The sequence below is a fragment of the Lonchura striata genome, chromosome 14 (genome assembly GCF_050655825.1).
Source record: "Lonchura striata isolate lonStrDom1 chromosome 14, ASM5065582v1, whole genome shotgun sequence".
Classification (NCBI taxonomy): Eukaryota; Metazoa; Chordata; class Aves; order Passeriformes; family Estrildidae; genus Lonchura; species Lonchura striata.
Genome location: NC_140716.1, coordinates 7,748,618 through 7,759,757, shown reverse-complemented (window position 1 = coordinate 7,759,757; position 11,140 = coordinate 7,748,618). Strand labels below are relative to the sequence as shown.

Here is an 11,140-nt window from a genome sequence, read left to right as displayed (position 1 = left end):
AGACTGCAGTAGAACTAAGGAGTCCTTAGCAAGACAGGCTGGGAGGATCTTGTCAAGTCCCCTTTTTCTCAGTTGCTCTCTCAGCTTGCTGCAGAACACCACCAACCCCACAAGAAGCTGGCAAGAGACTCCCACCCCATGGCCCCATTCCCAGCCAGCTCAGCCCACTCAGCTCTCACAGATCTGGTTCACTGCCTTAATAGGCAGCCACTTTTGTGGCCCTACAGCCTGGCGGACCCCGAACATCCCCTGTCTAAGGAGATCTGGAGTAACCAACTGTGGTATGGCTCCTGAAGCAGCTGCTGAGCTTAGGCTGCAGAGTCAGTGCTGCCTCCACCTGCAACAGGTTCCCTAATCCCTCTGCCTACCCATGCAGAATCATCATCCCCACCTCACCCTGCCCTGTGTCAGAAGAGAGAGGCCTCTGCTTGGATGCAGGAAAGGAATATTTTTTGTTTGTAAGACAAGTTTAAACTTTCCAGATAACACACTTTAACAGGGAGCCGAGAGGCAGCAGCACACACAGAAGAGGAGGGCTACAGGGAGGAATGTATGTGGCTGGGCTCTAGGGTAAATTATGTACAAAATAAGGAACAATCCTGTGTTTTCCTTAAGAGTCTTCATTCAAAGCACCTCTACAGTGTTCCTAAAGGGCATTAAATGAGCCACCCTGAGAGAACTATAGTTAAGCCTCTCAGAAGCCAGGGACAGATTGCCTCTCACATGCCACACTGAAGTCTTACCCCAGAAAATATCAGCCAGGGGCAGAAACTAGGAAAGAATAACCTTCTCTTTGACCTAGATGGCTGTCACCATGTGCAAGCTCTTTGTCTCACCTCCTCAGGCAGTAAAAACAGTACAAAATACAGAACTCAAAAGAGCAAAAGTAAAGCTCTCACTGCTTCCCATACTGAAGGTACCCAAGTTATTTTAAATACCTTCACTAACCCAAGTCTGCAGATTCATATATGCAAGATATGTGAGAAATAATTTAGCTAATTGGGATGTTAACTAGAATGTTCACATGTCACTGTAACATTATTTAGTAAACTCCAAGCATCCTAAAGCAAAGGGTTCAAAGTCCATTAATGAGAAACAAGCAAAGATCTCTACCTGAATATACACAAAGAAGTTTCCCCCACAGTTCAGAACAAGGCTAGTGAGAGCAAATATTAAGATTAGCCTTATTTGGGGCAGAAGAAGTAAACAGCCCATACAATTAAGTACAACATACAGTTAAGTACATAAACCCTCTTCATCAAGGACCACTTACCTGGCTTTTGCAGAAATACTTCATATTCCAGCCAAGTGCTAAGTCAACAAGACTTAAGTATAGCATGTTGTTTGCTGGACAGTAGCTTAAGTTATCCTTTCAACCCTAACTTCTATCAGGCCAGTGACAGTAACTGACTTGTAATTAAGTGGTTCCAATGTGAGATTCATAGTCTCATTGTGATTATTATAATTGATTAAATACTAGCATAAGGTCTAATGATCATGTTAATCATGGTGTCTACTCCATGTTCTTTGTACAAAATACACATTAACACTTAATGCCTAAGTGAAGCAGGGGCTGTGGCAGACAGGCCCACAGCCCATGTCATTTATACACAGCATGTTTGACAAGTGTCAGGGTCTGGCCACTGATCTAATCTGAAACCCTGCACACTCAGAGACCACAGAGGCTGGACTTGTGGTGATCACTCTCCCTGCTCACACAAAGTTGCCAGACAATGTTTAACCTAAGGCTGTTACACTCCTACTGCAACAAAGCACTTTCACTCTGTCACATGCAATTATATTTCATGCCTCATTTCCTTCACTATGAAAGGCAACATGTACAAAATGCAAAATAACTGCATGAAAAACTACCTCACCTCAGGTGGGCAGCATTACTGACAGCACTGTCTATAGCTATATGGCAGACAAGGCAGCTGTAGTTGTACTCACACTTTTCCTCCCCCAGTTTGAGACCCCAAATTACATACTCCTGGTGCCCCTATTAAGTGTCCAATGAAACTTTCAGTCATCAGAAGACCAGCTCTGGCAGCAGGAAGTCCATTTCACTTCAGTTTTTCTGGTGTCCTTCTAGGCTGCTCTACACAGAAAAGGGAGGCTCTACTGTATATCTCCTTTGAAGACCTTTTGAAATTATCTGATTCCCATAAGGGCAAAGGGGTTTGTTTTTTTTTTTTTTTACAGTAAAGTTTTAACACAAGTTCTGGGTGTTGCTACATAATTTCAGTAAAGCCAGGTTTGAACTTCTAGGTACAGTGTAGGGCTCATATTTGCAAGAGCAGCTGGAGGAGCTACTCATACCACAGATACTGGCACAATATAGATTTTAAAAAACTCAAACAGAATCACAACTGTGAACAATAAGCAATTCAAGAAAGCAAATTGGCTGCAAAGTCCAACAAGAATTTAACATGGCAATGGTCTGTTTCAGAACAAAGATGCTCAGGAAATTAAGTATTATAGTCATTGTTAAAGGCAAATCTACAGTAAGGAGGCATTCAGAGGATGAACAGTGTTGATTTGCATAACTAGATGCAGGAGAAGGAATACATGACAGACATAATTCACCAAGTGACTACTTCAAGTTTATTTTGAAATACACCTAATGTACCACATTTACCATGTATGCTCTTCGCTTTAGGCATTTAAGAAAAGCCAAAAATAGTAGCATTGTGGCCAGAGAGAGAGCACCAACAGCAGTCATTGCAATGCCAGCCCACATCTCCTTGTTCAGGACAGTGCTCCCTGCAAAGCAAGGGGAAAGGCAGTTTGTTTGTGGAGTCAGATCCTCACTAAGCCCAGGTAACACCCCCAGAACCACACTGGCTCAGTACCTTGGGCTGCAGACCACTCTTCTGGCACAAAGAGAACAGGGCCCCCCAGGCTCACCACAGCAGAGTTCACAGCTGCCATCCCACTTTCTACAACAAAAAACACAGCACAGTTGAACCCCACAGTGCAGTGGGCTATCTTGGATCAGTGCAACCTAAAATCCACTCAGACATTACCTCGCTTGCTTCTAGATGGCCTTGGGCATCTTGGTATGCACAGTGGGGAGTCTGGGTGAAAACGGTGGCAGATCAGAACACTGCAGTGGAAGTACACCTGGGACACAATGAGAGGAATGAGATATCCATTCATTTTGAAACAGCAACTGCTCCTACTACTGCTCCAAGTCCAATGTCACCTACCAGGCCAGGAAGCGCTTTGTCACCAGAAACAAAAGCAAAAGTCTTCACTTCCAGCCTTTGGCGATAGTTAGCATAGCTGACACCACGTCCCACAGGGTGAAACACAGTCCTGTAGCTGTCTAGGTCATACTCACAGCTGCCAAAAAATGAAAACTAAGTCAGGACACCAGGGTAGAGAAAGTTTGGGTTGTTGGCCTTGACTCTGAAGTAGCTGATCAAGTTCAAGGTTGAGGTGCTACCTTCTTCCTACATTCCAGCCTCCCAGGGCAGTACTTAGAAGGCACTCATGCTTAAGGCTCTCTTACTGGAGAGGGAGCAGGGGAGAGTTAGAGACTCCTCACAACCACTGCAAAAGGCACTTTCATTTGTGTGGCAGGGCACTCACCCATCTACAACAATATTCCACTGGGGCAGTGATCTTGGCTCTTGGGAGGCTGTTGCCCAGCAGTCATCCAGTACCAGGTGGAGGTTGGGGTCATTGCGGTTCAGGACCTGAACTTCCAGGAAGATGGGCTGGCGCAGGTACCTCACTATGGGATACTGATCCTCACGGTAGGGCTGCCTGTACGAGTCCTCTGCAAGAGCCAAAGTCACTTAAGTAACTCAGGGTGCAAAGAGGGTCTCAAAGCTCTTTAACAGCAGCTGGCTGGACAACTACTGTCTGTCCAAGGGCCACAGGTTTGGGGTACCTGCTTCAAGCAGCATGGATGAACAGGAAGGAAGCACACCAGGACAGAAGTCCATATACCAGAACAGTTCACTCATCCACCCTCCCCTCCACAAGCTCCAGATACTCCCCCAGCCAACTGGGCCAGCTTTACCTGGGTAGCTTAGAAGAACTAAGGAGAGGGAGCCTTGATTCACTGAAGAAGGTGGAGGAGAAAGGTGGTCTACTTTTACAGTGAGGGAGGCATCACTATTGCTGAAGGAGCACACAACTGTTAACCTGGAACAGAGAAGGAGCAGGTAAGTCATACATTGTTGTGTGGGTAATACAGTACTGGATGGCCTAAATAGGTTTCCAGACACACCTGAGTTCACTGTCCCTTGAGATCCTGCCCAGGGGAAGGTCTGTCCATAACGCCCTCACCTCATTCTCATAATGAATCTGCTCCCCATCAAACTGCAGGTAAATAACAGCATTAGTGAGGGCATTGCCAGTGCATGAATCCCACCCCCACCAACCCTGGCCACAGACTCACCCAGTGCCTGGTCCCACACCCATTCAGTGGGACATGAAACCGAACCCTGTCATTCAAAGGTGACTTGTAGGCTGGCCGGCACACAGGATCCCTGAGCCTGAGGGTATCCAAATCCAGCAGGGGTGTGGTACTCTCTGCAAGGACTTCAAAATCCATGTAGCCATCCTGGGTGCATACAGCAGCTGTAACAGAGGTTCACATAAGTTGTCGTGTGAGCCAGTGACAGCTCTGTCTGCCAGGAGCTATTGGCAAGATGAGCTAATCCAACACAAAGTGTAGCAATCAGCCATGCTGAGGGAGCACAGCTGAGGAGCTGCAGGAGCCACTTACCTATTGGTGTGTGCTTCTCACAGGGGCACTCAGGGTGCATCACCATTGCCACAGTCTCCCCATGGAAGTGAAAAGCCAGTTTCAAAGAAGACATGTAGTACTGAAGTCCTGAGCAGCTCTCCCCATGTAGCTGAAGGACAAGAGTTATTCTCTTGGAGTGTGAGAAGATCTCTTTTTAACACATGCACCTGCTAGAGCTAATTAACAAATAAGCCAAGCCTGAAAAGCAGTGGCTACAGGAGAAGCTCATTTGCATTGCTCAGGCATGCCAAATACCTATGCCCTCCAAGAGGAATATTTTCACCTCCATCTGTTTTTGCCAAAAGACCCCACCCCAAGAAACCCAAGTCACCTTGCATTATGCCTATCTATTACAAAGTAAGTCTGCATTCATCTTAATCACACCTGCCCTCAGCCAGCCACAGGCTGTGACTGACTTGACAGATGCTTAGTCAAGGTCAAAGCTGCTGTGCCTCTGGGTCCTAAAACACCAAGAAGGTGTGATCACACCAACACCTGTGACAAGGATCAGAACTCACCCTGGACTTCAGGATTCCCCTGCTAATATACAGCCTGATCCCTCTCTGTGTGTCCAGAGTGATTCCATTTTCCTGAAGCTGATCCATGGGGATGGTCTTATTCTCTACATCCACATCCATAAGGATCCCTGGAAAGGCTGGGATGGCAACAGTCATGTGTGTTGCATTACAGATTGCTGGACCTGCAATAACATCTTCGATAAATATAACATCCATTTTCCAGGGGCAAAAACAGGTCAGGTTCTGGCTGTTTCCATGCATTACCTGGAGCACAAAGCATTCTTGACTCCACAGTCAGTCTATGCTCAGGAGGGCCATACATGAGCTTGAGTGCCACAGTGTGGAGCACCTTATCATTGTGCTGACAAAGAAGATGGAGCTCTATTAGACAGTGCTCAGCTCTGATCCATCACAATCCAATCCCAGAGGCCACGTATTGCATCAGGTTCAGGTTTGCAACAGCAGTTTCTGCCCACTTCACCCTTTCTAAAAGCAGTTGCTGATCATGAGACAGCCAGTCAGATGTACCCAGGACTGGCTGTAGCTAGAATTCTGCTTCTGAAGATTCCCACTCATTGTGCTGCTGTCTGAGGTGCACATTGTGACTTCCCAGACCCTTGTGCCAGGCAGTTCAGTGACAGCTGTGCAAAGCCAAACAGCTTTGCCCTGCTGGGCTGAGCCAGTGTGTGCATCAGCCTGACATCAACTCTGGCCCTGGCCTGAATGCTTCCCCCAGGTCTGCAGGAGGGAGACAGTGCTGCCCAGACAGGGGCTGGGTAACTCCTCAGTGCTGAGGAGCTCTCCATTCACATACCTTGTAGGACACAACTCCAGTAGCAGTAAAGGCCACCTGAAATATCAGGTTGTTTCCATCAACTAGAAAGTTATAGCCTTGCTGTGTTGCTTGCCCAAGGCTTAGCTGATGTATTCTGGTTCCATCATCAACTGACAGATTCCAGGACATTGGAGTGGCTGGAACCTGGAAAGCAGGAAATCCCTGTTTAGGGAAGGAAGGCACAGAAGCACCAAGGCATTCCATTTTCACTCTGCAGGGCTGCCACATCCCAGGCTGTACATTCAAGCTCCCTATATTGACAGGGCAGAACTAGGCTTCACAACAAGATGCAAGTCCATCAGAGAGGTCCCTGCCCAAGCTTGGAGATCTCAGGCTCAGTTTATGCCAAACGCCCAGGCACTCCCCCCCAGCTCCCTTCACAAGGTGGAAGGCACATACCTTATGCTCATCACCGAGACTTGAAATGAGTCCTGGGAAGCTAACCTGAAACACATCATGAAACTTAGACTGCAGGAACTGGCAGGGTAGCAGCCACACAGCAAAATCTCTACTACAGCTTCCCAAAGTAGACAGCCAAAATCAGCTTCCCATGCAATAGGACTGGAGCCAGACTGGGTGCATCAATAATGACCATTTGCAAACCAGCTCTCCAAAGAGCCAGCAGCCAAGCCAAAATGAACATGCAGCCAAGAGACCTCCTTGCAGTTCATTGGAGCTTTCCCCTGATCCCAGACACACACCACTCCAGGAGACAGCCACCCTGCCTCACAAGCCTCAGAGCAGGCTCTACAGCACTCCCACCCCTCTACTTACTGCCATGAAGTCTTTGGTGCAGTTTGTTGCACCAGCAAACACAGGAGTGGTGACCTCATCTACAGGAATGCTGTCACAGTGAGTGCTGTAGGTGATATTTGTCTCCTCTCCCATTGTGTCATTCACCATCAGCCTCAACCAGAGGTGGTGCTGACCATGCTACAGACAAGAGACATGAATTAGAAAGAGGCAGCAGTACTCACTACAGCATGAGGGCACCTAAAACCATTGGGACTGAATTCTGACTTCAGAGTTGGTTTAGGTGCTTGCACCAGCGCAAGGACAAGATTATTTCTTGTCTTAAAAGCCCAAAAGAAAAGGATGAGCTCTTTAGGAAATCAGTGGGGCACAGGGTTAGGCTGAAGAGCAGAAGATACCAAGATAACTGCAGAAGTCAAGAAGAAAACTCTGAGGAGTAGCAGGTTTTAGTGCCAGAGAGTCAGCTGTCCAAAAAAACTAAGCTAATAAACAGCAGAAAAGTCTTGTGGTATTTCAAATACTTCAAAGCAACAGACACCAGTAAAGCATCTGGTTTTGGCCTCCCACTTACTACTCTACCTCAACTGCTATGGTCAGCATATGGTGTTAATTGTCTTTGATACACATTTAAACAGATTGGTGCTCAGAAACTCTTAAACCTGGTCTACCTCCCTACAAGAAAACCTATCAAGTAGTTCAAGTCCTCTAAAGGAGAGCATAACATTTATGGCAGGCTGGGGGATTTAATGCATAGTTGAAAAAGAAGAACTTCAGTAGCTTTGAGTTTGGTTTTCTTTTTCAATTTTTGGCATGAAGTGTTCTTCTATAAGAGTTTTAGATTATCAGAAGTATAAGTATCCTCTGCCTTGAAGAAAGTTAGAAATAGAAACACTATTAAACCCAGTCCTGTCCCAGGGAAAAAAAATTAAACATCTCCAAACTCCATCACAACAGCTTCCCAGGATGAAGACCCCTTTACCTGCAGGCTGGTGCAGTTGACAAACAGGACACTGAGTATCAGTCTCTCATAATCCACAGTGTGGTCACAGGACATGATCTCCTCACCACTCACATCTAGGAGGGATGTGGAAAATTAGCCCTGCAGCAGGCAGGTTTCAGCAGGAAGGGCCATGGCAGCAGCAATACGTACCAACAACCCACACATGCCAGGAGTAGTTGCTAAGCTCTCTGGAAAACTCAACTTCCATCCCATGCCTGTGGCAGGTCACATTATCTGCAGAGGGAAGACCACCATGAGCTCCAGCAAACCCCTGAAGGCACACGCCCTGCAAGCCCCCCAGCCAGACACCCTTCAGAGCCTCTTCCAGGCCAAGGCAGAGGGAAACAGCCCCAAAAAAACCCAAAACCCACATCCCCACCACAGCCAGCCCAGAAAGGACACATTACCCAAGAGATCCTGATCCCCCAGGCCATCAGCACAAGGGGCTAAGCACAGCAAAAACCCAAACAGGAGCAGCAACCTGCAAAGAAAAGAGAATCACATGAGAGAGCAGCAGGGAAAGAACCCACCTCCCTTGTATCCCAAACCACACTCACCACATCCTTGAGGTGCTCCAGCACTGCTGCTCAAACCCCATCTCTTCAGGGCACCACAAGCTTGGTCTCTGGCTGCCCAGGGAGGGTTTTATAAGCCCTGGGTCTGGCTCACACAGGTGCCACCTCTCTGCTGCCCAGGAAACAGAGCACTTGCACCTGCTGCTCCTTGAGTGGGGCAGCTCACAGGAGCCTTAAGGTAAATACTAAGTCTTTAACAGGGGTTGTTCTATTTGGAAGGCATCCTCTCCTTGCTCTGATAATGTATCCCCTTTATTCCCATGTTAGATATTTTGTAGAAAAATGCATGTCTGTTTTGGCAGTTATTTTTTAAATGGAGTTTTCTGTGCCAGCATGACAGCATTTGAGACACCAATGAGCTCAACATGGCTTTTCTTGGGACTATTTGAAACACTGGTGAAGATAAAAGATCCCTAAGACCAAGGAAAATGATTTAACAAAGCCAAGAGCCTGAATGCCAGGTCAGGACTTCTACTTTTGAGCACTCACAGGTAGAGCTGCAGAAGTCCCTATGATAGAACAGTTAATGTCACTGCTGCCAGCCCTGCTGTGTGCAGGCTGTGCCCTTGGACCCACAGCAGAGCAGCAATCACATCAGGGGGGTGTCAGGCAGTGCTGGGGTCACTCTGAGCCTGGCACGGGTTACCCTCAGCCTGGTGTGGGATCTGGCTGCTCAAGAGGACATCCAGCAGCAGCGTGTCCTGGGGCACAGAAGTTTGGCCTCCCTAAGAAGTGAAGAAATAAGGTCTTATTTTCGTTTTAAATGTTGTCATCATCTCTGAATGGTGTAGCCACGATTACCCAGTGTGACTAATTTCATTCTTCTCTAAGCCCATTAGTTCCAAAGATCTCATTAGGCAAGCAGAGACTTACTTGCCTCCCCTTGCATGGCCTTTACCATACCACATTTTGTGCTTATAAAAGTTTCAATGAGGAAATGTTGTGCTGGAGAATACTTCATGCAAAACAGATGGCACAACATCACTGTGCAGATTTATTCTCCACGTTATCTGCAACAACCTAACTGGTGATGCTGCAGCCTTTTAATCTAAATAGTTTGTTTAACTGGCAATATTTTATTTGAGACAATTCTCAAATTAATAGCATAATACCCATATACACAATGAAATCCAATAACAAATCAAAGCTGCTGGTTAAATAATTCATTAGTTTACAACACCATGTACCATCACAACAGAGTTTCTCATGAGCCTGGTAAGACATTTCAATTGGAAGTGGAATGGTTCTGAAGTTCTTTTCAAACACAAAAATAAAAGCTTCATTCTAACTATCCGGGGAGTTTAAAAAGTTCACAAATTTGAGCTTTAGTCTCAAAAGAATAATCTCTATTCAGGCTGAGAAATTCTCCTCATTTGATGTTGAATCATTTATTCAATTTCAAGTTGAGGTTTTTGGATGGGACAAAAATGAACAACTACCAGGAGTTTAGAAACAGATGAAGATTTTGTTTGGTCTTTTCTTTTTTCTTCTTTTTTTGTGATGCCTACTTTTATGACAGAAATAATAATAAAGCTTGCAAAGTCTGAAACTTCTCCCCAACTGACAAGGATTTTGCTTTACCTCTAAAACTTGGAGTAATAGTTTCCCACTTAGCATTATACCAGCTAAGTTTAAAATCAATATTTTCAGATGTTAATGGTAAAGATCACTCTGAGATCAGCACTTTATGTGCTGCATTAATTAAAAGAAAAGCAAATTAAGGTATTTCTGTAGTAAAAACTAAGGATCTTGAAAACTAAAAGGACTGTTCTGCCACCAAATCACTTTTCCTGAGTGTATCATGTTTCCTCTCTCTTACCAGGCACTGGTGGTATATGCAGTATGTGAATGGTGATCATTTTACCCCTGAAAAAAGGCCAAGTAAAAGAAATAAAATTCAATGGCATTAGTAAACAGATGATCTTATATATCTATATATATCTATATATATATATATAGATATAGATATATACACACACACACATGTATTACCTATCTTTGTTCTGCAACAGCTAGTTTTTGTTGTAGCTGTAAATTTAGCTCCATGCTGATCCTGGTTGAATAGAAAACAGAATAAATGACTGCATTTTTATTAGAAAAGTATTAATGCAGTGCAGGGAACCTGAGCGTAAAACTCTTCTAAAGTGGGGATGGATGCTGGCCTGGAGAGGCACAGCCTATCCTGACTGCCCTGGGAGGGCAGGACAGCAGCAGGGACAGCTGTGCCTGGGGTGACACGAGGGACAGCCAGGGCTTGGCTTTGCTCTGACCTGGAGCTGTTTATTCAAAGGTTCAAACCTGTCACAGGATCTGACCGGCTCCCCTTGTCCTCATGGGAAGAAAAAGGTTGGTACAAGTTCATTCCTGAAGAGCTCTTCAGTGCCTGCCTGAGAAAACAATGAAGAGAGAAAGCCCATTTTGAGAGGTCTCTGCTGTGTCACAGGGGCAGAATTATGGGATATAAATGAGGTGGCAGAATTCCATTTGGGGATTGCACCAACGCTGAGCAAGGAGTTGGTTTGTGATTCTCTAATGGGGGCACAACAAGCAACAAAACCCCACTGCTAATTGCTGAGGGTAGAGTCTCTGGGATCCAGGTTAATTCACTGAGTCACAGAAAGCAGCTTGGCAAAAAGTAATGTTTAGATGGCAGCTCTTGTGAATGTGGCCAGAAGAACCCTGAGCTCACAGCACTCC

The 11,140-nt window shown here is 45.8% G+C and overlaps 1 protein-coding gene across 1 annotated transcript; it reads right to left on the bottom strand.

Annotated features, from left to right (window-relative positions):
* Positions 1-2,581: 2,581 nt before the first annotated feature.
* On the bottom strand, positions 2,582-8,496 carry ZP2 (zona pellucida glycoprotein 2). Its single transcript, XM_021539662.4, has 18 exons — positions 8,426-8,496; positions 8,276-8,349; positions 8,019-8,102; positions 7,848-7,942; positions 6,890-7,048; positions 6,515-6,559; positions 6,095-6,259; positions 5,545-5,641; positions 5,281-5,462; positions 4,742-4,871; positions 4,412-4,593; positions 4,241-4,332; positions 4,031-4,155; positions 3,595-3,784; positions 3,210-3,345; positions 3,027-3,123; positions 2,853-2,939; positions 2,582-2,763 (listed from the first exon to the last, which is right to left on the bottom strand). The coding sequence occupies exons 1-18, from the start codon at positions 8,464-8,466 to the stop codon at positions 2,621-2,623; spliced, it is 2,124 nt and encodes a 707-aa protein (XP_021395337.3). The 5' UTR covers positions 8,467-8,496; the 3' UTR covers positions 2,582-2,620.
* Positions 8,497-11,140: the final 2,644 nt, after the last annotated feature.

Bases quoted from the DNA above. Each gene is read 5' to 3' on its own strand.
- ZP2 (XM_021539662.4), bottom strand. From the start codon at position 8,466: ATGGGGTTTGAGCAGCAGTGCTGGAGCACCTCAAGGATGTG. The intron at 6,260-6,514 runs GTATGTGCCTTC...CCTGCTTTCCAG, and splicing joins GTCTCGGTGATGAGCATAAG to GTTCCAGCCACTCCAATGTC. The intron at 4,872-5,280 runs GTGAGTTCTGAT...CTTGTCCTTCAG, and splicing joins GGGGAATCCTGAAGTCCAGG to CTACATGGGGAGAGCTGCTC.